The 26,158-nt window shown below is 39.9% G+C and overlaps 1 protein-coding gene across 1 annotated transcript; it reads left to right on the plus strand.

Moving 5' to 3' along the window:
• The first annotated feature begins 2,866 nt into the window (after positions 1–2,866).
• On the plus strand, positions 2,867–24,901 carry grm5a (glutamate receptor, metabotropic 5a). Its single transcript, XM_074671467.1, has 18 exons — positions 2,867–3,025; positions 3,572–3,859; positions 3,942–4,075; positions 5,056–5,317; positions 5,755–5,869; positions 8,688–8,937; positions 14,522–14,757; positions 14,873–14,994; positions 15,082–15,206; positions 15,320–15,488; positions 16,402–16,528; positions 17,105–17,222; positions 18,541–18,727; positions 19,574–19,732; positions 19,824–19,949; positions 20,066–20,248; positions 20,363–20,532; positions 22,013–24,901. The coding sequence occupies exons 2-18, from the start codon at positions 3,656–3,658 to the stop codon at positions 22,845–22,847; spliced, it is 3,522 nt and encodes a 1,173-aa protein (XP_074527568.1). The 5' UTR covers positions 2,867–3,025; positions 3,572–3,655; the 3' UTR covers positions 22,848–24,901.
• The last annotated feature ends 1,257 nt before the right edge of the window (positions 24,902–26,158 follow it).

A 26,158-nucleotide genomic window follows, 5' to 3' on the forward strand; every position in this document is an offset into this window, starting at 1 on the left:
AACAACAACATCAGCTAGTAACAAATAAAATTAGCTCCTATAAAATTATTTATTTAAAAACAAATATTTCAGACATGAAATTTAAATAAATATATTTGTACATATTTTTTTTAAGTTATCATTTGGCTTTTATGCCTTTAATGGATAGAAGATAGTGTAGGAAAACTGCCGAGAATGGGGAGTGACATGTGGAAAAGAGGCCCCAGGCCACCTAGTCTAAGTTTAACTGATTATATGTATTGACTGAGACCCCTTGTTTTTCTGTGACTCTGGCATTTTTGACATCATATGATATTACATTACTGCCTGTCATCACCCACAGTGTGAGCTGACACTGGAACTGAAAACAAAGGACTGATTGAGGACCACCTAAAGGGAAGACCACAATAAAGGCCAGTAGTTGCCCAGGGTGAATTTGTGGTATTTACATTTGCACAACACATTCTGGCCAGAGGGCAGGAAGAGCTCTCCTCCCAGACAAATGAACTTTGAAATCTTTTGTGTTCGTCTGTATCACTGCTTCATATGACTCTCCACACCTGAGCCTGCAACCGCCAAGACCTCTGACCTTTCATCTCATGATTGGGAGACTGCTTGCATGTGATGTTCTCAGAAAATGAAGTTTTCTTGAAAATATGTCTCCACCAGAGGGCGCAAAGCAACCATTTTCTCCTTCTAGGAGCTGCCGCCTCTTTTTCTGTCTCTCAAGGCAACCAACAAATATATTTTTTTCCAAGCAGATATTCACTGTGCTCTGCAGTTCACACCTAATAATGAGTCTCCTTCATGGAAACAAATTCAATCACATATTTGACCAAGAATTTAATCATTATGGTTAGTGGTTGATAAAATGTTCATACCTCATACATGCGTAATGAAACAAGACATTTGAGCTTCTCATTAATCACTGGGAAGTCATTCATCTTCTGAGGTCAGTTATTAGAATTAAATCAGGCATGTGCTTATTCAACTTTTGTCAAAGAACATTATACCCAAACAAAAATAGGATTTAAGGTCAGTGTTTTGAAATTTGTTATTACTTGAACAATTATGACAATTGACATAGCGGTCAGTGTGGCACATTACATCTTTCTGATTTTTCATTTGATAAAAAGGACACTTAAAGCTGCATGTGATTTGAGAGAACTGTCCACTTGACTTTTGTCTTCATATTAAATAGTTGACCAGTCACAATAAATGGATACAGAAGATATGGAAACCCTGAAGAGAAATACTGGCCAAATCTCAATGTCAACGTACACACACTCACACACACAAACACACACTCATTGACAGGGTAAACAAACAGGTAATGCAGAAATGATAAAAGAGATGGTAAACAAGAATAAGTCTTTCTGCCTGTAAGAACACAAGTAGGCTGCTAATACATATTAAATCTATACATATTTACACAGACCAATATGTGCATCCATCCATCCATCCATTTTCTATACCGCTTATCCTGTTACAGGGTCGCGGGTGGCTGGAGCCTATCCCAGCAATCATTGGGCGAGAGGCAGGGTACACCCCGGACTGGTCGCCAGTCGATCGCAGGGCCGACACATAGACAGACAACCATGCACGCACACACTCACACCTAGGGACAATTTCGTGTGACCAATTAACCTGGTAAGCATGTTTTTGGACTGTGGGAGGAAGCCGGAGTACCCGGAGAGAACCCACGCATGCACGGGGAGAACATGCAAACTCCACACAGAAAGACCCACCGGCCGAGGTGGGGATTTGAACCGGTGACCTTCTTGCTGTGAGGCTGCAGCGCTAACCGTTGCACCACCGTACAGCCCCCAATATGTGCATGTGCAATTTAATTAACATACTGTGGTTTTTTAAATATTCATAGCTATTTCTTTAAATTTAGTTCATATATTCTGACCAAAATGGTGCATTGGTTAAAAAAAAAAACAATTATTTTTAACAAAAAAATGTTCAATAAGAGTTGCTAATGCTGCTCAAGTTAGCTACATGATTACATGCCTCAGATTATGTTCATCTTTTCAGATTATGTTCATCTTTTCTAACCACTCACTATTTTGAGAGAAAAAGTGTGTTCACGCAAACAGACTATGGAAAAAAGTAGTGCACTCTCAGTTGAGTGTGATACTCTGGTCACCTCACACCCTCAATGGTCGCCATATTGGCGACGCCGCAGAAAGGGCGGGAACGAGTGAACGATTGATAATGCAAAATACTGAGTGGCGGAGGCACACCTGTGCACCTTTGTGAAGCGGTATCATCCTTACCAGTTAGTGCGAAGTGGCAGTGTTTCATTTAAGACGACACTACCCTGCAAAAATTGTGTGCACAGTTCAAGTAACTTGATGTAAGTTTACTCACGACAGTATCCTTTTTGAGACAGCACGAGTTTTGAGTCCTTTCAGCCTCATGCACTCAATCACTTGCTAGGTGAGGGATAAGTCCATAAGAGTTTGGGGGGCAATCAGATTCAGCCACTTTATTTACGTTTTTTACTTATTCCACACATTTTCTTGTACTTCGCAATACAGAAGTTGGTGTTTTACTTCCTGTTTGGATGCATGTAGCATACATCTGCGTTATCAGTTAATATGAACTTACATGCACCTTAACAAACCACGCCAGTGTCTCCTTATTTTCCCTCCTAACCCCGATGTTGACGTCCTTCTTACTCGTCAAACCTGTGTGCTTCTTCTACTGTAGCCTTCCATGGTTGTACTAATTCAGTCACCAGCGATGCTCCATGCCTTCCACTGTTTTGAGTAGGAGTACGAGGAGGAGGAGGAAGAGGGGGTGGTGGAGAGAAAGGAGGAAGGGAGGGGGCCCTGCCGCGTGCGTCAGTAAGTCAAACATGTTCCAATAACGGGCCATATTATCTGCTGCTATTTGCAGTTTGCTGTAGCCAGGCGTCAGAGTGAGCCTGAGCAGAAACCTGCAGCGCTTTTCTTCTTCCTCTTTTTCCCTTTTTCTTCTCAGTGATGGAAACGGTTTCAAAAAGGATGGAACCTGCAGGGCTACAGGCAGGGAAGAGGTAGGTTGAAGTTTACTCTTACTTTTGACATGTGTGGATTTTAGTCTTGAACCCAGTCGAGAAAATTAAGTCTTTCGTTGATCGTAGGCAAGTAATTGGAGCGCCAGTTTTTACATGTCAGTATGAAGGGTAGCGATTAATGTCATTTTTAGGACCGAAATTAAAATATTTCCTGCAAAGAGGTGCTGTTATTTTCCCCACATATTCCAAAAAATTTACCTCTTTACTCAAGTTATATATGTGCTAACTTGACTAAAAAGTCTTGCTACAGATAGTCTGTTTCCATTTTTTTCTATTTTTATAGTTTAAGATAGTTTCAAGTTTATATATATATATATATATATATATATATATATATATATATATATATATATATATATATATATATATATATACATACATAAACATGAAACTATCTGAAATCTATCTCACACACTATTTCTGTGTGTGTTCATATCATACTTGAGCAGTAAAACTTACTCCTTTAACATGTGAGCCAACTCTCCATAAACCAGACTCCCATTCTGAGTCTTTTCCCTTTCCAAGGAATCTAACCTTCACCTCTGGAAATACAAGCACCTCCCAAAAGACCACACTTTCATCTTTCCCTGAGCTCTAAGAGGATAAAGGATGGCTGAAGGTGCAAGGATGAACACAGCACTGGGAATTAGATCAGGGCTGTTGGCAGTGTGTGTGTTTCTTAGCTGGCTGGGCCTGAGAGACCAGTTGGGGGCCGATGCCCAGAACAATGAGAGAAGGGTTCTGGCTCATATCCCTGGGGACATCATCATAGGAGCTCTGTTCTCTGTCCACCATCAACCACCTGCAGACAAGGTATATACTGTGTTTTTCTTTCTGCTCGTTTGCTTCATAAGTGATAAATGCTAGTGTAAATGTTATGCTGTGCTCTGCCCAGGTCCATGAGCGAAAGTGTGGGGCTGTGAGAGAGCAGTATGGGATCCAGAGAGTAGAGGCTATGATGCATACTCTGGATCGAATCAACGCAGACCCCACAATCCTTCCGAATATCACCTTGGGCTGTGAGATCAGGTCAGAAAGCATCGCTGAACTCATAAATGTGAATGATAACGGTCCTTCTATCACATTGAGTTACACCTCTGGGTTCCAAACAGTTTCTTTTTAACACCATGGGATGAGCCCAGATAGTAAAGGACAATTTTAGAAAGTAGACTCACAAAAAAAAACATGAAGGGTGCCCGAATTTAGAAGAGATGTTGAGTATCATCAGCAGTTAGATAATCATCACAAATGGCAGAACATTTTTCTGGATAAAGCTTTTATCAAATGCACTTAAGCAAGGAAAGGAGGATCTATAAATGACAGTGTGCTTTTACCAATGTCACTCATCCAAGAAGAGCAAAAGGGTTCACTAGTCAGGAAAAGTACGAAAAAGACAGCTTTTATACCTGACACCTCTGCCAACCACATTTAAGTGAGAAAGGCACAATCACACTAGCCCAAAAGAAGACTGATAAGCCACTTCAGAGTGTAGCTAATTAAGCAAACCACACAGAGGCAGAAGTCCACCACAAGTATTAGGCCTCAAATCTAGGTTTGGACTTCCAAACCCACAGATCACCCAGACCAGCCAATGTCAGAAACTAAGGATGGCAAAGGATATTGAAGCAACAGCAACTGCTACTCTCAAGTAACAAACTCTGTGTTCCTTCCTTCGCTAAGTGTTGTGAAAGGATTTATACCAAGCACATCTGTATGGTAAGACATGAGGGACAGAATTAACCAAACGTTTTGCTGAATTTGCAGCAGCTTGGAAACCTAACACTGAGACTGAAATTGAAAAAAAAAATTCTAAAGTAGTTAAGGAGATACTGGCTAGGTCTGAGCCACTTAAGCTGCTGAAACCTCATGTAAGCCTTGGCTTAATTTAGGATTGCAGACCACTATCTGCTCTGAAATTACTTCCCTACCCAAGTGGCTACTTCAGGCTATCATCCACTTACCACACTGCTTCTCCAAATAACAATAAGAATTCAATCTTTCGTCTCCAGGGACTCGTGCTGGCACTCAGCCGTGGCACTGGAGCAGAGTATCGAATTCATTCGGGACACACTTGTGTCCAACGAGGAGGAGGAGAACCAGGGCAAGTGCACAGCAGAGCAGGGGAGCATGATGCTGCAGGGGAAGAAGCCCATTGTGGGGCTGATTGGACCAGGATCCAGCTCTGTGGCCATCCAAGTGCAAAATCTCCTCCAGCTTTTCAACATCCCGCAGATAGCTTACTCTGCCACGAGCATGGACCTCAGTGACAAGGTAAAACCACTTCACAAAAGCAGTTACATGAAAACCAGGCTTTTCATTGGGGTTAAGGTAAAACACTTACTGTTTGGATGGTGAATCAATGCAGAAGAAAATTTAAAAAATCTGAAAAAGGTATTTCAGGGTCTTAAACACTACATTACAAAGTTAAAACTCAGAGGAAGAATGGTGTATCAAAAATACTTCTGTACAAGTAGAAACTCAAACTTATATACTGAATTTAAAATGAAAACTGTGAACTCTTGAAACAAACTTGTCAAACTTTTCATTAAGGGTCTTGTTTTCTTTTTTAGATCACAGAGATGCATCTCTGCAACTTCAGATCTGAACCTTTCTCACAAGCTTTGATGCTCAGTGGCTTCATGTAGTAGACGGACTGTCACACAAAAACATTTTCTGTCGGACTCTCAACATGTTATTTATTTCTACAGAGCTTGTATAAATATTTCATGAGGGTGGTGCCATCAGATATGCAACAGGCCAGAGCCATGGTGGACATTGTCAAGAGATACAACTGGAGCTACGTGTCTGCTATACACACAGAAGGTAAGACAGTGTGTTTTCTATTTTATATTCATCCTCCTATTTTCGTCTCTCATCTATTCTACTTATACTTTGTCAAAACCACATAATAACTTTAACACTTTAAGACAATATTAGTGGCTTTCTGTGCAATATTTGTATCATATAATGCAAGATGTATAATCTTCATGGGGTGTTAATGAGTCTGTTTTTAGTATAATCAGGTCTGGAGAAAGACACTCATGCATATTGTAGGCGGTGCAAAACATAGTTTTTATTTAAGCGCTAAATCTAAATAATTTTTGGCTGCTTGAACAAAAGAAAAGCATTACACTTTTTGACTCTGACCTTGCATCAACAAAAAAAATCTCAGTCATTTTTTGTGCTAAAAACCTCCTGCAGCATGAAAACCTGAGCCAAAAAGTAAGCCTTCACTCAGACAAACACAAAAACAAACACATTCATGGAGTAAGCCACTTCATATTTTAGTCAACAGACTGTCACTGTGATGTCCTTGAATGTATAAAATCAGTGCTTATCATTTATTCCCTGTCATCATTGGTGTTGCATCACAGAAAACATCTGGTTTGACTTTGAACTCTGTGTGTGTGTTAGAGCTCCGACCACTTAAAGCTACTGATAACATTCTGACGGTAGCTACTTGTTATTCACAACCCTCCTGTAACTTTATTCTTCTGTCATATCTTTACAACCCTTTAGGAGTTACAGCTTAACTGGAGTCAGAAAAATACTGTATACCGTAGGTGCTTAGAAAAAAGATTTAAGAGCAACTCATTTACAGCCCCTCTTTTTATTTTACTATTAAATACTCTGTCATATTTTACACTGCAGATTTAACACTGACCTCTATCTCTTTGTTTCACAACAACCCCAAACCCTTTCTGAAAACATTTATGCAATATTACCAAACAGGGACTATCATTTTTTCAAAGAAATCAGAGCTTTTGTCTCTTGAAGGAGTAAAAATCATATTCTGCCATGAATCCTTCATGAAAAGAAAAAGAGTCTTTACTGTATCAGTCCAGTTAATCCCATGTCCTTGACTGTAAGAGAGAAAGCATCAACCAAGGTCTTTCTGTGTAAAACATCATGTCATGTGAATAGAGTCTGAATTGGGCAGTGGGAAGTTGCCAGATGAATTATCTTTCTTTTAGTGTATCTGATAATGTACTCAAAGTTAATTTATTTATTTTACACATCAGACTCTGTCAGTCTTGTTTAAGTTTAACAAACAAGAAGAAACAGTAAATGCTCTCAGGTCTTAATGCAGACTCCATCCAACCCAGCGAACATTTTCCACTGAAGAAGCTTGAAGAGATTTGTTTATATAAAAGTTAATTTTTTTCATGTCTGTCATGTATGTATGTGAAGGTGATGATAAAACAAATGTGTTTGGACAAGGTTTCACATAGCTAATCTGCTTTTGTCACACGGCCATCTTTTATTCAGTATTTAATTCTTCGAGGGTGATGGGGAACCTTCTTGCTGTGAGGCAGCAGCCCTTACCAGTGCATTACAGCCACCTCTACCTTTGTAGTTGGAGCTTTACTGTATGTGCCACCTTTATTGGTGAATGTTTGAAACTGATCCTTTTCTAATTTCTCTGAACCTTCCTCACAGCATCCCATTGTCCATGATGTGCAGGATTTGTGTTTCTTTGTGTTTCTTCTCACTTACGTCTTACCCTGTTTTCAACCAAATTACTACACTGAAATGCTGATTTACCTTGAAATTCTTATACAAACAGTTACAAAGATTAAAGCTTGCCTGAAAATAATCTATGAAGCACAGAGATGCAAAAATACCATGTTTACTGCAGCTGGTATGTGGAAAAAGTAGACAACACCATTGGGAATGGGTACCTGTGACATTTGAAACAATACAGAACCAATGCCCAGTACCTGGCAATCGGTATCAGTACTCAATGCTACTAATTTTCGGTACTTTCGGGACTTTAAAATTTGTTTCATGGTGAAAACTCAAAGTTTTTCAATTTGACATATTCATTTCTCCATATATAGCTCTGTGTTCGTGTCCAGTTGGAAAATCGCCGACTGTTCCACTTCCTCACAGTCACAAGGATGTGTTTATGTACCCAAACATGGTACCATTTGATTTTACGTGAATCAGTACTCAATTCTACAAAGAGAATTCGGTCTGTACCTATAAAAGTACTTAATCCAGTACCCATCCCTAAACACAGCACTGCCTACTGTCAGTCTTCATTTGCCCACACCTGTAAACTCATTTATAATTCAGTTCTGTCAGCATAGTAGATGATATTGGCCTTTTTGAAAACTAAGAAAAGAATAAACAAAGATAAAAAATAATTTCTAAAAAAAAAAACATTCAAACAGAAATTGCAGCTTCATCAGTAACATTAACACAGAGTTGACTTAAGGTGAAAGTACGGTTAAAGAAATGCAAAAGTGTGTAACTACTCAAGACGACATGCCACATATGGGAGTAAAACTCACACGTAGTAATGAAAGGACGCCTCAAGCAGTCTAATGCCCAGAGTGAGAGCACACACGCAAAGCAGCAGAAAGTAGGTGACCCAATTTCTAGTAAATACAGGGAAGTGAAACCCCTGACAACTCTCATAATTGGGGACAAAATTACCTGATTCTCGAGTGTGAGCTGGCATTACTCCAGTGTATTTACATCCAAACTGCTTCCTGTAAGAGTCCTGCTAATTTAAGTTTTTTTTTGTTTAAGTGTAAAAGACTCATGTTGTTGATTTTAATTAGATAATGAGCCTGAGAGTTGTGTGTGCTGTATTGTGTGTATCAACACTCCCTTTATGGCTTCCTGTTTGTAGGTAATTATGGGGAGAGTGGTATGGAGGCGTTCAAAGACATGGCAGCAAAGGAGGGACTCTGCATTGCCCACTCTGATAAGATATACAGCAACGCAGGTGAACAGAGTTTCGACAAGCTGTTGCAGAAGCTGCGAGCCCACCTGCCCAAAGCCAGGGTGGTGGCCTGCTTCTGCGAGGGCATGACAGTCCGAGGGATACTGATGGCCATGAGACGACAGCGCCTGGTAGGAGAGTTTCTGCTAGTTGGGAGGTGAGCGGAGGATTGTGGGATGTGGGATTTATGACTCAATTTCTCACCCATGGGCGCATTGCTTTTTTGGGAAGGAGAAAAAAATGACTAACCAACTTGTCCTTCAGTTTTTTTTTTTTTTTTTAATGTTTTTGCATTAATTTCCAATCCAGAGTGTCTCCAGATGTCCATCATCAGCAAACAAGATGTGTTTGTCCTCTCATCATCATCACTGTTATCATCTTCATCATATGCATCAACATCATGAAGAAAATTCAAGGTATTTCAAAATGAACTTCTGTATTTTTTGATGATTGTCTCATAATCATTCTCTGATACTTTCAGAGTAAGTGAAACTTTGCACATTCAGACTGAATCAGTTGCTGACATAGATTTGGTCAGCTGTCAGTGGTTTCATTGAGCACCTCAGATACGACTCATTCATGCAGATATAATTCTGCAGGAGCAATGTTGCACTTTGTTAAATCATCCTTTGCTTGAGAAATACATTTTCATACATTATAATGGCGAAAAATCTGTCAGAAAATAAAAGACTGGACATCAGTCGCACAAAAAAAATCGTGCAGTAAAAAAATTTAGGAGTAAAATTAGAAACAAAAGCAGGGAAGAAGAAGTGGATTAAGCAGGTGGTTTCAGTTGCTCTCGCCCTCATGTTCTGAGAATAACATGTCGTATTTTAAGGTTTAGCTCTCTCGCGCTCTCTCGTCCCTGGTGTTCTATAAATTCCGTTCCTCATTAGGAGCCACATATGTAGGCTGTCGCTCAAATCTGACAGCAGGAAAAATAAAATAACCTTGAACTACATTTTTCAAAACACCAGGTTCTATGAGCTGTAGTGTCATACCAGGCTTTCACCTAGCTGGTAGTGTTTTTATAAGTTCATTATCTGGAAAAAAAAGTCTACTTATCAAGACTGTTATTACTGTTTATTTTGAGTGTTATTATACATAATCATACACCATTATTTACATGTCTTAATAAGAGTTTGTCCAGATGTTTAGAGTATGTTTGTCACCTCACTGTAGACTTCATCAACCATGTGGTTTTGGCCCAAACAGACCATGGTTTGCATACATTTGTAGTGCAAACATACCAGCGGTCCATTTATAGAAAGAGAGCGTAAAGGAGCAGATGATCATGTTTTCATTTTGTGTAGTTGCCAACACTGCCTTGTTGGTTTTGAACTGCTGTTTTTGAGCCAGCGTCAGCCTTCAGCTTGGCTGTTAAAAATGGATGGAATATGTTGAATACAGTGAATGACAAGGACATTTAAGAGCTCAGGAAGAGTCGTCCCCGTTCTTCCCTTTCCTGTGCTTTGGAGTAGTGTGTAGACATTGTTAGTTTTCAGAGTAAGAAAAACATATCTTTACCCCTCTTTGCTTTTTGACTGCAAGTTCATATCAATGTTCTTCCCCTAACTTTTTGCATAGACCATTAACACAGTAAGCTCCTCAAAATGATGTGGGCTAACTGTGTTTAAGCTCATAGTGCTTGGTATTGTGTTTTATTGTTGGTGTGTTGGTATGGTTGGCACAGGCTGGAACAGTTAGGTATTGGCCGAATACTCAGTATTTATATGTTTCTGTCTTTGTATTATTCTGGAAGAAATGAAACTGAAATGTAGTTGTCCATTGGGGATAGATAAAGTAGTCTGAAATCGGAAACCTATTTAGGGGAGCTTTACTGCTAATGGACATAACTTGGTCAGATACAATGACGTTCATTTGATTGAACTTTAGGATCTTATTTTTTTTTCATAAATCATATTTCTTTTGTTGATTTTTAAATAACATATGCCAATAGTTGAACTAATAAATGTTAATTTTTTTAGATAAATATATTAGATATTTGAACTAATTTGCAAATGTTAGCACAATGCTAAAAAAACTAAACTTGATGCTGAAAATATCACAAGTTGGCTGTGTGATTCTGAGTATGAGAGCAGGTAACTGATCCTTTGTAGATCTTGTTGAACTTAATGCTCTTTGCCGCAAACACCTTAGCATGTTTGTACATGTCATTGACAATAACAGATAAACAGCATCACTTCAGTTCTGCCCATTGAGAGCCTTAGAGTCATCAGGGCTGCCTTCCTTTGTGCTGACATAATGCACAGGTGCAGTCAAGGCATGCACAGTGGCGTCCTGGCTGGTGGAGTTACAGGACAGATGTTACACCCATCCTTTTAACCAGATCAGATTCTTATACTGGTTTAATGCAAAAACTCATGGCTATGGGAAGTTCAGTTACTCAGTTGTTTATTTATTACCCTTTTCCCCTGCCTTTTCTGCTCTACTTGAACTTCCCAGAACATCAGCTAACCCAGAACTCACTACAATGACAAATATTGGATTTTAAAAAAGCTTTATGTAATGTTTCTTAAATTGTTATCTTCTGCATTATTCACTAAACACAAGCAAAAAATCATTTTATAGTGTGATCAGCACAACAAAGGACAAAGGATACTGTCAACATTGAAATAATTCTTTCCTTTACTTTATAAGTGAAAAAGAAAAGTAACATTGAAATTTTACCTCCAGTTGTCAGTAATAGTAACAAACCTTACAGGGTATGGCTCTGCCAGCCTCAATCATCCAACTGGATGGATCTCTGTAGCTCACAGGGTTTTTGCCAGAAAAAAACAGCATATTGACTTTTGCTGGTTCTAAGAAATAACAAATACATGTTACTTTATTCCCTCCAGGTCTGTGTACATAATTTTTTTTTACTGCAGCCTTTGCAATTTGAAAATAGCATTCATTTACAGAGCAATGTTGGTTTCAATTTGATTAATTGTTCAGCCCTTGTCCTTGTTAGGAAGTCTTCAGTGTATACACATGCTTTAAAAATCTTGATTCCTGTAACAACAGTGACAGACAAGTTTGTTGCCATTAACAAACTCATTGTTTGTCCACCATGTTGACGATAAATACGACGTCAGTCAGTGAGTCAGGAAAGTCATTTTTCAGATATGTACAGAACCACATGGTTGCAGGACATGACCTGTACCTGTCCATTTTAATACACAGTCAATGGGGCACATTATTAAACAGAACTTCCAGCCAGTAAAACAATCTGACCCCCTGCCGTTATCCCAAGTACTGCCATTAACTTATCAAAGCTTCCAGCCTAACGTCGACTCATTTTGGCGGCTGTTCCATTCTTTTTTTTCCCTGCATCTTGTTTAGGTTCATTTCAGAGACTGAATTATTTTCAGCCTGCTGTCCTGCCACTACAGAGTTCTAGTGTGCACTTCCAAGAGATCTGACTGGAAGTTGATCATTATTGTGTGCATGCAAGAGAGCATACACTCACACACACACACTTGTGCATGTCTTCAGGCTTGTAGGTGGTGCAGCAACACGCTGCGAACAGCATATTGACCTACCAGGTCAATGTGTGGGTTTAGAGCTCTCGTTGTGATCAAGTGTGATTCAAACTATCCAGAGTCAAAGCTCTCCATGCTTTTCATATCCATTCCTGTCATTTTTTCATGCCAGTGTACAGTCTCTGTGCTTGCTTCTCTAAGGATGAGTTATAAAATGATCTCCTACCTCACCCAGAGAACCAGGCATCACACAAAAACCACCCACACTGCTGTTGTATAACGCCAGCTCTGATAGCAAAGTTTTAAAAAATGGCTTCCTTTGCTTTTTTTGTCGATTAGAAGAGGAGTGTGTTTCTTTGTGTCAGGGAGGTGTGTGTGTGTTTACATGTATGCACATGTGTGGAGGTGTAATCAGCCTTCTGTTGTTGATTGTCCAGAGGGAGAGATAATAATAGATGATAGAAGAAACCTTATCAACCAGCTCACTGATGAAATAGGTTGTTGAGTCAAAGCCCTCAAGGCTTTTGAAAAAACATCTGAACAGATGTGTCTGCAGACTGCAGTCTGGTGCTGTTTGTCTGATGCTTAATGTTTATTGAGGTACGTCTTTGTGACTGGTGGAGGCTGGTGCGTTACCTTGACTGTCTGTAGAATGAAAGAAAGCAGAAATGGTGATTCATTTGACATTTTTTCAGGAGCAAATCAGTAGTTGCCCTGAATTCCTCAGATAAGTTCACAGGAGATGTGTATTTCTGTGATGATGAGCTTATGTGCACATAGAAAAATCCATACTTTAAGTCATTGAAGTCAAATGAATCTAAATGCTCTAGATGGCAAGTGTGTCTCAAAGGCCTCCACACAATATGCCTTAAGAGATCTAATTAGTCAGCCAATGAACAAAAACTTTGAAAAAAATCGCAAGTGAGTGAAAGTAATTCACACAAAACAAAAAGCTCAGAACACAAAACGTGAAGAGAAAATAAGCTGAAGCTCTTTCTGCCAGAGCTAGTCAAGTCATCCCGTCTCCCCCAACTTTTGATCCTAAGAGGTTTAAATCAAAGATTGTTATTGAACATGATAACAAAAATTCTCTTTGCAGTTTTCAGCTGAGATTTGTGAGCAAGTATTTCCTATTTTATCGCCTACTTAGACTTGTGTTTTCATGTCTGAGTCATCTTAATAGATTTTTTATTCTACTGTAACGCTCTCCACCACCTGTCTCCTCTAATTGGTGCAATGCTCTGATTTAAAGTCACAAGTACCAGATTATACTTTTTCACAGCAGGCCTTCAGCATTACAAATTTGCTCGTTTGATCATGAGCTGTTTTTTCCCTCAAACACTACACTCACTACAGCCATTAAAAGTTACTTAAAGTAATCTGTTGAACTCTAATCTTGTGTTAAACTTAAAGCTGTGCTATTCAAAGATATAAGATAGACTATTATTATTATTATCCCTCTGTTTGTTAAACCTGCTTCATTGAGTCAAACACTCACCATGGTTCAAGACAAGGAGCAGAAACCTTGTGCATTAGTATGTGTTTAAGGAGGTGTTAAAGGTTCCTTTTTGCAGAATTAATAATCCTAACAATGTTTTAGAGTCTACCAAGATGCAAGGTTTGTGTAAAATGTAAAATGAATAAATAAACAAGTCAGATGTGTTCTAAATATCCTGTATTCCCATGGTAGCTTACCTGCTGGTGCTGAACTGAACTTCTGAATATATGCGTGTTTCTTTAATTGTATCATTAAAAATGATTTGAAAAAATAGTACCCTGTTGAAGGCAAGCCAGCCAATAAATTGTGCCTCTTCAAAACATTTGCTTTTCTGGCACTGTGTCAAGTTTACTGGCTGCATCTTACAAATAGACAGACAGTAAGGAATGTTCAGCAATTCCTGCTGAGGCAACATAGAAGTGTAGACAATCAAATACTGGTGTGGGCTGTAGTACTGAGCAACTGTTACCAAGAAACAAGAACATAGTGAGCAGTTCCTGTATAAGACTAAGCAAGCTGTTGTGTAAAATGATAGTGTTTGTCCACAATTATTGAGTTATTATGAAGTATCCAAGAACTTTATTGACAATCACTGTTGAGAAAACTGTGAGTCTCTCTGCCAGCACTCATTACAAAACATAGAAGGACACTTCATTAGATAAAAATAACAAGAAAAAAATGTCTTATTTGGCTCACTCCTTTCTCCAGCTAACAACTCGCTGTACCTTTCTGTGTCGCTCCTCTCTCCTCTTGTGCAGTGACGGCTGGGCGGACAGGTACGATGTTACTGATGGCTTCCAAAAAGAGGCAGCTGGAGGAATCACTATTAAACTAAAGTCAGCGTATGTGACCTGGTTTGATGATTATTACCTGAACTTGAAGCCCGACTCCAACTTGAGGAACCCGTGGTTCCCTGAGTTCTGGCAGCATCGCTTCCAGTGCAGACTGAGAGGACACCCTCAGGAAAGCACCATATACAACCGCACCTGCACCTGTGAGTACAGTGGATATCAATTCAACACAGCTCTCCACACATGTTTAGTTGTCAACACTTCAATGGTTCACCATTATTAGATTTCTCTTTATGAGCAGGTGTCTGTTCTCAACAGGGAGAGAGTCTCTGCGCCAACAGTATGCTCAAGATACCAAGATGGGTTTTGTCATTAACGCCATCTACTCCATGGCCTATGGTCTGCACGCCATGCAGCAAACCCTCTGTCCAGGATATAAGGTGTTATGATAAATAAATGGTGCATTACACACTTGCAGAATTTTACTATAACATCTCATCTTCATCACAATTTTCACCCTGGTGCAGGGTTTATGTGAAGCCATGAGGCCCATTGATGGTCGTACGCTGCTGGAATTCCTGATGAAGACCAACTTTACTGGTGTATCTGGGGAGGACATCCTCTTTGATCAGAATGGAGACTCACCTGGCAGGTTAGAGGCATACTATTTGGGGGAGTAGGAAACAAAGGAAGGTGGTAAATGAAGGAAAAATGCCATATTATTATGTCATTAAATACACTCACTGAACAGTATTTGTGTCCCAGGTATGAAATCATGAACTTCAAGCACATCGGTGAGGAGGAGTATGCATACATCCACGTGGGGAGCTGGGATCAGGGTGGTCTGAAAATGAATGATGAGGAAATTTGGAGTAATGACAGTGAAGTCATCACGTCAGTCTGCTCTGAGCCCTGCCAGAAGGCACAGATAAAGGTACACACACTGCTGCTCCAAAACAGACTGCTCCTACACGTTTACTCACACACATCTCCGGGGAACAAGATTTAAACCATGGAAATATTTTTCACTGTCCTTACATCCAATTCTTTGATTATAATCTCCAACCTAAGGATTTAGTTTTATGCTTTACACTCTTTATAACAGAGAACATTTCACAGCTTTGGGGAAAAAAAACTGTTAAGCAAGACCCACTCAGCAAGCTTGATTTGGTCCCACAAGTTTGCAATCTAAAAAAACACTGGTCCAATCAGATCATCAAGTACCCGACCAGGGACACAGTAAAGCTCTTTGTTCAAGCTTTAATCATGTCCCATCTGGGCTTCTGTAACTCCTTTCCAAATGAAGGAAAACACTGCTGTCTGCCTCATCGCTATCCCAGTAGTCTTTCACATTAAACCTTCCTACTCACTCTACACTAACTCCTGCTGTGAAAAGCTTGTCAAGAAATCAAAATGCTTAACTGATGCATGTGTTTCTATATCAGTACTCTTTTGAGACGCATTTTCTGAGCGTTTTGTCATATTTTTCACAAGAGTACCACTTATATACCTGCTCCTTCTCACGTCATCTGCATGTAATCCAGCAACTGTTCACTCTGAAAGGTAACACAGTATCATTATCTGACCTTTATGGCTCCAGAAATTCAGAAAAAGCTGTGAAGGTGAAGCCAAGCAAAATCCTCGAGACCTGGCAACAGCTGATATTTATAACCCTGAACTTGACCAACCCTCCAATCCGAATTATTTCTTCCCAACTAATTTCCTCACCCAAAGACTGAAGTTATTCTGTGTCATTAGCTACAGTTTAAAACCAGTGGAGCTTGGAGTCCTGGCTGCCCTTTCACACTGCTGTTAATTTGTGCACCCGTGCGTGTGCGTCTCCTCAGGTGATCCGCAAAGGGGAGGTGAGCTGCTGTTGGACGTGCACTCCCTGCAAAGAGAATGAGTTTGTGTTTGATGAGTACACCTGTAGAGCCTGCGTCCTCGGCACCTGGCCCACAGATGATCTCACCGGTAAACACACTATATTTATACAACTTTAACTTCTTACCAACCAATAGAGACACTCTAAATAGGCCAGAAGATCTGAGTTGTACACCCTTTCTATGGATCTCAATGCACCAGAAAACACTTTCAGCTCAGACTTTTTGCTGCTCAAGAAAATATTAATTTAGTTTACACAAACCAAGATACTTAAGATTCTTGCCAGAGTGAAGGATTTGGCTCAAGGCTGAATAAAGAAATACTCAAACCATTTTTCTTCCTTCTGTAAACAATTGTCTCCTACAATAACTCGCACTGTAGTAAAACAAATCAAGTTGGCTCTTTTTCTGTTTGTAGTATCCACAGAAGAGTAGTGTTTGACTTACTATTACTCTATTTCACCCTTTTTATTCACACCTTTGCTTTCACAGCTCCTTTTAATGTCCAGGCAAACCCATCTTCCTTTCTTATGACCCTTAAGATATTTAACTGAATTACTAAACTGTTGGTTAGTTGTAGAGTATGAGTGAAATCTTAATCTATATTAATCTGCAAACAAATCAAGCTGTGTCTTGTCTGACTCAGTGATTTCTTTTTCTTCCTCAGGTTGTGAGCCCATCCCAGTGCAGTATGTGCTTTGGGGGGATCCAGAGCCCATCGCTGCTGTTGTTTTTGCCTGTCTTGGATTGCTGTCTACACTATTTGTTACTTCTGTATTTATCAAGTAATTAATTTTCTACTTATTCAATTGTCAAATTGATATACAGGAAAAATGTGTCAAAACCATAGACTGTATATAGAGTGGACAGCGTGGCTCCGTCATTTATCATTCTACGGTTTTGAAGCCAAAATACCGCCGTCTCAGGCACCACCATTGTAGCAGTTTGGAGCCAGAGTCTGTGCAGTAGAGACAATGAGGGATTCTGGGAGAATCTGAGTGGAGCTGGGTGACAAAAATTTTTTTTTTTTTACATTCGAGAGTCTAATCACTTCTTGACTCTACCTCCCGACATATTTTACAATCCCCCCAAAAATACACGAGAACGGCAGTTGTCAATCATCGTCAAACGTTACATAAAGCCTTGTTTTTAACCCTGTATAACTAATGAAAACGAAGCTTTTCAGAAAAAAGAAGACTTGGATACAAGACAGCCAAATAATATCTTCAAACCACCACAACAATCAGACATGAGAAACATTTCTACGAGGTGTATTAATTTTTTAAAGTTTGACCACAGCCATCTGGAATGACTGGAAAGCCGTATTTATAAACCTATACTGCAGCCAGCCACCAGGGGGAGCAGTTTTTGTGGAGACCTTACTTCGAGCCGAGCAAGTGGACGTCCATTTCTTTTACAGTCTATGGTCAAAACTGACCAAACCTGGGACAGCGTAGTGAATACATACAACACAACATCATTGTGAAACACATCTCAAATAATTGTATCTCAGCTAGGGGGGAAACTAAAGAGTGCATTACCGGACAAAAAATTAAAAGCACATTGATACCAAGTACATGTCTATATTTCATTATACTAAAAACTAGCTAATACATTAAGAATTGTGTTTCATGTGCACAAGGCTTGTACCATTGATACTAATATAGCCCCTGAGTTCAGTTTCTTTGACAGTTAACATTTCGATTTTCTGCTCTGAGCCGTGCTCTCATCCTGACTCAGCTTAATTCTGAGTTACCACGTGGGGAGGAAACACTTCTTACCAGTTAGGAGCTTATTCATGACATTTGTGAAACAGTTTTTTATCATTTAATCAGAGGAAAGTTATCATTTAAACAGTGTCAATAGAATCTGACATTTGTAACAGTACAGTCTGTTTGCATAGACTCCTTTGACCATCTGATTATCCCATGTGCTTGTGAGTTCCACCACTTTCTATGCCTATTTGCACAGACAGGGATTGTTTTGTCCTAAATTAATAGGTAATTAATTCTGCTGAATTAGAGTGTAGCCATAAAGAGATCATATTAATCACATTATACACAAAGTTTTAAACAACTGATTAATATCAATGCATCTTTGTAGATTTTGGGACACCCCCGTGGTCAAGTCCTCCAGTCGTGAGCTCTGCTACATCATCCTGGCTGGAATTTGTTTGAGCTACCTGTGCACCTTCAGCCTTATCGCCAAACCCCACATAGTCTACTGCTACCTCCAGCGGCTGGGAATTGGCCTGTCGCCTGCCATGAGCTACTCCGCCTTGGTCACCAAGGTATGGACACGTACATTTTTTTAACACAAGAAGCAAAGCTTTAGCCAAGTTTCATCACTTCTTTCAGATAAAGCTCAGACCTTCACCATTTCACCTTCTGTGTGAAACCCGGTACTCAAGTAGGCGTTCTTCACAGTGTAAAGTATTTTTAAACCCTCCCATTGAAGGCCTTATTAAATAGCCAGAACATCAAAAATATTCTGTTTTTCATACATGTTGAGATACTTCTGTATGAAACAGGACATTGGGATCAAATGCTTTCAAGTTGAAAATTCAGAAGTCAGCAGAGTGAAACTGCAAAATCCCAGCCTAAAGCAGCTGCTGAAGAGCCCTCACTGCTTTCATTACACACTCTTACAGAGGAGGTGGAGGACAAACAGGAGGAGCATACTGTGTGCAATACATGTAGGAGTCTTTGGCAGAGGAGAGGAGTCAGCCTTGTAGAAATATTGCATATGAGACTGAATTATATGGAGTGGATGTTTTTAGCAGCGTGGGATGATCAGTGTGTGCTTGTTATTTGAATTTGATACTTAAACACCAACGTAGCAAAGGTACTTTTATTATTTCAGTTTGTAATGATCAGACGTCTGGTCTGCTGTGATGGTTCGGTGTTTTGGAGATGTTTGCGAAGGCCATCTGAGGATAAAGAAAAGTAGAAGAGCTACCTCCAGAGTTTGGCTGATGGCCAGTTGTCAGGAAGAAATGCTCGTGTGGGCTGAGGTTGCTCTCTGAGATCTGGGAACTGAAAAGGGGATTACTGTTATGAATCAGTGCAGTGCAGCATTATCCACATTCCATGCAAGTGAAGCCTGCATAACCATTTGATCTATTTTCGATTTCCAGACCAACCGAATAGCACGGATCCTGGCAGGCAGCAAGAAGAAGATCTGCACCAAGAAACCGCGCTTTATGTCCGCCTGCGCACAATTGGTCATCGCCTTCCTACTCATACTGCTGCAGCTGGGGATTATTGTGGCACTTCTCATCATTGAGCCACCACAGGTTTGTGTGTGTGTGTGTTTTAAAATGTGGGGGATGCTTATCTGCATTTACTAAGACAAAAAGAGTGACCTTAACCTGTCTCCCCTCTCAGGTGATCCATGACTACCCCAGTATCCGAGAGGTTCACTTGATCTGCAATCTGACCACTCTGGGGGTGGTGGCGCCTCTGGGCTATAATGGCCTACTTATCCTCAGCTGCACCTTTTACGCCTTCAAGGTACTTCAGCGTGACAGTGCTTGACAATACATAGGTCACCCCTTTATGCTCATCTATATGTTTCCCTCCTCTTAACTTATACTGCTTTAAAAGTTTTATCTTCTCATTTCCTGCAGACTCGGAATGTTCCGGCTAACTTTAACGAGGCCAAGTATATTGCCTTCACCATGTACACCACCTGTATCATCTGGCTGGCCTTTGTTCCTATTTACTTTGGCTCCAACTACAAGATCATAACCATGTGCTTTAGCGTCAGCCTCAGTGCCACTGTCGCTCTCTGCTGCATGTTTGTCCCAAAGGTACATCACACACAATCACAGTTACAGGAGAAGAACTTTATCATCCTAAGAATACTCTAACTCCTTTCCTATCTTTGCCCTGGTTGTTTTTTTCCTTCCCAATTTCCCCGTCAGGTGTACATCATGCTCGCCAAGCCTGAGAAGAACGTCAGGAGCGCTTTCACAACATCCACAGTGGTGCGCATGCACGTAGGCGATGCAAAGAAAGCTGCCAAGTCTGGCACATCCTCGGGCAGCATGGCCAACTTCTTTAGACGCCGCGGGTCAGCGCAGGAAGATATCAGGTACATGCAGGAACTGAGTGGGTAATGTGCTAAAAATAAATGAATGCCTAATTACCCAAAACACCTGTGCCCAGTTGCTATGTTGACAAGTTATGAAACAGTGTTTTGAAATCTAAAATAAGGGTTTCTACAGTTTCATTTGAAAGTTTTAGTATATTTAGGACATATTTTTCAACACTGACACCTGTATCAAGCTTTCTGACACTCCTAAAAACCTATGAAGCCTTTAGTTGTAACACGTCAGCCCTTAAAAGTTACTTGGTCAGATGATCCTTCTCAAGCATTGTTTTTGCAGATTTTTCCCACAGTTTATCAGCACAAACATGGTTTGCATTGAAATGACTCAGTCTTTTACCTAGAAGATTTCATTGCTTAAACATTTTGAGGACAAAAGGACCAAGTTCAGGGAGAAGTGGCTAAGGCAGGGACGTTTCTGTCACGCGGGGGGCCTGGCAGTTATGGCTGCTTCATAGAAACTGCTTTTCTTGTTAATAGGCTATCTGAATTAATCCCCTTACAGCCACATACTTGAGTTGTTTTTTCACAAGCCCTTGTACAGCAAATACCACACTTCTGAGATATTACCAGGAATGAAATGATCCTTAAACCATAATTTGGAGTTGAACCACCACAACAGACTGAATAAGCTGAGAAAAACTGCTCTTTGAGCTGAAAAAAGGCTTCCTCATTTGGGTTAAGTACTCCCAGTGGAGACTCGAGTGCCTTTAAGGATTTATCTTTCTAGGGAAGATTAAAGAAACTGCAGGGGGAGAAAAAAATTACAAAGTAATTGAAAGATGGAAGGGGGATGGAGAAATACCGACAAGAAAATGGACCATAGGGTAAGAGGAGATGGTTGAAGGTCTTTTCTTAATGAATAATGATGATATAAAGTCCTTCATAAGTACGTCTTCAATAATTTGAAAGGGAGTAGTGAGCTGGGGTAGCTGTGGCAGGGCTGAATTGTTTCAATCAATCAATCAATCATTATTTGTACAGCGCCAAATCATAACAAATGTTATCTCAAGACACTTTACAAAAACATTTACAGGTCTAGACCCATAAATGTTAATAAAATTTTATTAGCAGAAACCCAACATCAAGACAAGATAAGGAGTCTTATCCTATCTTAATCCACCATGAGTACAGGACTTTGCAGCATTTAGCATTTGGAGAAGGTGCTCAAGATTTTTTGAATAAATCAGTGCAGAGAGGTACTTTGACTTGAAAAACATTTAGTTTTGCATAGCTGAAAAGTAACACCATTACTCATTGTTCAAAGGTCATTAATGCCCATTTGCAATATTTGACTTGAAAATGTGAAGTATTTGGTATCTGTAAATATATTTTTCATCTAAAAACAATCAAAGGCTTTCAGGGCAGACTCATTGTACATCACCACTCAGGAGAGTTGACCCTATTTCATCACTTTTCCTGCTTTTCCTTCACACCCCTACTGTCCATATTTCATGTGTTGCAGCTCCAATGGGAAATCTGTGACGTGGGGGCAGAACGAGCGGGGCTACAGACCTAACCTTTGGAAGAGGATGTCGTTCCACGTGAAGAAAAAGGAAGCAGTGGAGGCGAATCAGACGGCCATCATAAAGCCTTTCTCCAAAGGAGGAGATACGCCTGGGGATACCGGTGCCAAAGAGCAGTATGAGGAGCCACCAGTGTCCCAGCCCTCCTTTCAGGCCGGAGAGGACGGAGAAGAAACTTTAGCTACCTATTCACCAGAGCACTCTGCTGAAGGGAGGAGAAGAGCTGAGGAAAATGGCCAGGATGCCGCCATGCAGGACAGTGGGGACATTAGCGTCATAGGTGTGGGTGACATTGGTATAGGGATGATTGGAAACCAACCTCAGGGCACCACCATCATGGACCAAATCAGCTGCGTGGTAAACCGTTTCACCGCCAACATCAGTGAGCTGAACACCATGATGCTGCCAGGGGGAGCCACCGTCAGCAACACCTCCACCACCGCTCTTCCCACGACTGCGGACGCTGCCAACTGCCCTCCTCAGTACCTTGCATCCCGGGGCAGACAGGCCCCCTCCACTGTCACCACATATGCCGAGGTCACCGCCGCCTCAAATTGCTGCGAAAACAGACCGGCGGGGAAGATTTATGAGCACTTGAGTAGCAGGCGGGCAAAGGATATGGAGGAGCTGGTGGCTCTGACGCCTCCGTCACCTTTCAGAGACTCATCTCTGAGCTCTGACGGCAGCTCTACCCACTCCTTGTCGCAGGCTTCTGAGGCTGAATATGACCATTTGTTGCTGAGACACTACAGCCAGAGCTCATCTTCTCTCTAAACTGTCTTACTCTGCTCCTTTTGCTCGCTGTTTTCCTCTAGTTGGATTATTTTACAAAAAAGTAGAAAGCTTGAGACTGGACCAAACTCATGGATGCCTTCCTTTATGTGGATATTCTCAGTGTTTTTCTCAAATTTTTTTAGCAAACTAAATGTACTCACATATGCCTAAAGTGGAGTGGTCTGATAGGTAAACACAAGACTGCAAAGGCTCAATGTTGAAATTAATGTGATCAATATTAAAACTTCATCTTTTGCCTCTGAAATGAAACTTCACATGGGCATTTTCAGATTTTCAATTAAGTTTTTGATTCTCTTTTAAATTTTTTGAGACTTCTAAAAAAATACTGAAAGGCTAAAAAAAAATCAGCAATCACATTTCAGTAAAATGGTTGGCAATCATAAGTGGCAAGTGTTTGAATTTAGTATATTTTGAATTTTGCCAATCACAGCTCATATTTCGGTGCCAGAATGGCTTCGTAAGGTATTAAAGCTCTAAGGAATTTTTTTTTTTTTTTCCAGCCTTACATTTTAGCATTACCACACAGGGTGATTTGTTTTTATTGCTCATGCTACAGTTGTTCTGTTGGCTCTCTGTACATGAGGTTTGCCATAATATTTGACTCTCTAGAACTACATCAACAATCGTCCAGGGAACAAAAAACACAAAACTTTGCCAACAATCAAAGACCAGTAACGACACCCTTGTCCTCCTCTGTATGGAAGTATTTTGAACGCTGATGCTAAAGGACAAGATGGACAGTTGCTGCACTTGGCAAAGTAGGAGACATAGTCTCCCTGTGTGGAGACTTTTTTATCACCTTAAACCATTTTAGTTGAGACTGAATCATAAGAGGACAGTTTGTCTCAAGGGAACTTAAGACTTTGTCTCAGTGGACACAACTTCATCAGGTGTTTAACCCACGAAGAGCTTATGGACTACTTACTTAATGGCTTTTTAAACCCTTTATGATGTGACTTGGTTGAATGTACTATAAGTTGTCTTTTGAAGTGGACCAAACTGATCTTCCTCCTCAGGATGCGTCCGAACCAAACTACTCTCTGACGTCAGCTTCTACCTGCCGAACGAGCGTCGCTCTCCATTTACAGTTTGCATGATGTCAAGATTTGTTTGCACTCTTGAAGCTACATTTGTTATGAAATACTTTTCAATATCTTATATGTTGGGCCTATAAAGATTAATAGATACAGTAGCAAAGTCATCCTACTATTGATTATATATTTATGTGTTTTATAAACTAGTGTCCGTAGGAGACGAGGACTGGAAGTGTGCCATATTCTTTAGGCATAAATTTCTTTTTTTTTTTGTAACCTTTACACTGTATGAGCAAACATCTCTGCTGTAAACTACATGGTGATGGGCCAACACAGTGAATCCCATTTCTTTCAAATCTTTGGAGCACCTCCGGCATTACTTTTAACGCCTGACGTGCGCTTTATGACATTTGATTATGTCATGACATTGATTGCGTTTTGATGCATGGACATATCCATTGGCTTTCTTTCCTCCTGTGATTTTTATTCTGTCTGCATTCTGGCCTTTCTGCGGATGTGCATTAATGAAAGTGTGGATTCACAGGCTAGCAGATGTAACTGATGGTGGATGTGTGGAGGCGTCTGTTTGTTTATCTGATTTTTTACAGTCTTGCTTCAGTCCTTTTTCTCTGTATTTAAACACAGGCAGGAAAGTGTTCTTGTTATTGACATATTTGATATTTTTGAATGTTAAAAGCATCATAGACAACTGCCATATTTGCATGCAGGTTTGTGCCTCCTGACGTTCTTATCAGGTGCATATATTACATTTTATGCCAACAGTTTTATAAATATCTGCAGAGGATGTTTTTCTTGGTCCTATGTCTTCAGCTGCCTTTCAGGAAGCCAGAATTTAGTACTAGATGTGTGCTGCATTAAAGGTTTACATTACAAATGCATTACCATTTTCCCTCTCATATGTAATTCACTACAAATGTGGACCATATGTCGTTCAAATTAAAGAAATCATTCACTAAAGTAAAGCATATTTTCTGTGACTCTTAAACAAAGTGAAACTGCAGCTGGACTAAATTTTTAATTGGTAGACGACTTCTTTCAAAAAGAAACTTACTTAAGTGAGTGAAATACTCACTTTTAAAGGAGTCACATTTCCAGTTAAATGATGATGATGTTATAGATGAACCATTTATACATAAGAAATTATTTTTGTCCACTGACATTGTGATAAATAATGTAAACCTTACAAAGAACAGGGTTTCTAGGGCATGCTGAATTAAATAACATGATGTAATCTTCTGTACTTTAAATTAAACCAAAACTTAACAGGAATTTCAATATTCATAAGATGGTGGGCAAAGTTTTGAGCATAATACCTTTGATGAGTTGAGGGACACAGGAGGATGCTAATAATCAAGCTTAATGTTTATCTATTAGATGTGATGATGGTATTTGCTGCCCCCTCACTGATATAAATACAGCAACACAACAACAACAACAGCAACCGGCCGCAAAATGACCATAAAGTTTAATTAACACCCACAGCTTACTCTGAGCATTAACCTCCACGAAGACATTGTATTATTATTTAACTTTTGAAGTGGCTGCTGAACTAATGCTTAGAAAATTACACTTTTTAACCTGGAGAACTTTCACGGTTTTGGACACAAGAGAGGCTGAGATTAGCCGTGTTACCGTGTGTGGCTTTGTGAGGACTGTGATTGCAGGAACATACTGTATGTATAATCAGAGCCTTACTCATCCCTGACTTGGCATACGTGCACGTCTTATTTATTACAGACGCAGGAAGCTGCAGGATGTCCATGTAGTCTACACCTGCTACAATGAAGCAATTAATCTATATAAAGAAAAATATCTACTGGATTTGTCAATCATCTTTCCAATGATTCTTCAAGAAACATAATCAAACATTTTCTGTGGCCAGTGTCTGGTGAAAGGACTTCCAGCTTGTTAGAAATTCTAAATTGGGGGGGGGGTTCAACCCTCTGGTGCATAGTGGTCACTACAGGGGACAGCGATTTAAAAGTCATTTTGTCCTAAATGTAACTGTTTCTATGGTTGAACTGCATATCAGCCTGTGTAAAGTTTTCTTAAAGTGTTTCTTAAATTGTTTTTTTTCCTTTTTAGGGCATGATTTTTTATTTTTAATTTTTTTTTTTTTAATTTATTTATTTTTGCAGAAAGATACAGACATGCATAACAGGTTTAAAGAGCTTATCAGTAGAATTTGTGTATAATAATAATAATAATGATATAATAATAATAATAATAATAATA

This window comes from Halichoeres trimaculatus, unplaced genomic scaffold, assembly GCF_033239565.1.
Source record: "Halichoeres trimaculatus isolate MK-OKI-2021-1 unplaced genomic scaffold, fHalTri1.1 fHalTri1_scaffold_6, whole genome shotgun sequence".
In the NCBI taxonomy this organism is placed as follows: Eukaryota; Metazoa; Chordata; class Actinopteri; order Labriformes; family Labridae; genus Halichoeres; species Halichoeres trimaculatus.

Bases quoted from the DNA above. Each gene is read 5' to 3' on its own strand.
- grm5a (XM_074671467.1), top strand. From the start codon at position 3,656: ATGGCTGAAGGTGCAAGGATGAACACAGCACTGGGAATTAGATCAGGG. The intron at 14,995-15,081 runs GTGTTATGATAA...ACCCTGGTGCAG, and splicing joins CCCTCTGTCCAGGATATAAG to GGTTTATGTGAAGCCATGAG. The intron at 16,529-17,104 runs GTAAACACACTA...TTTCTTCCTCAG, and splicing joins GCCCACAGATGATCTCACCG to GTTGTGAGCCCATCCCAGTG.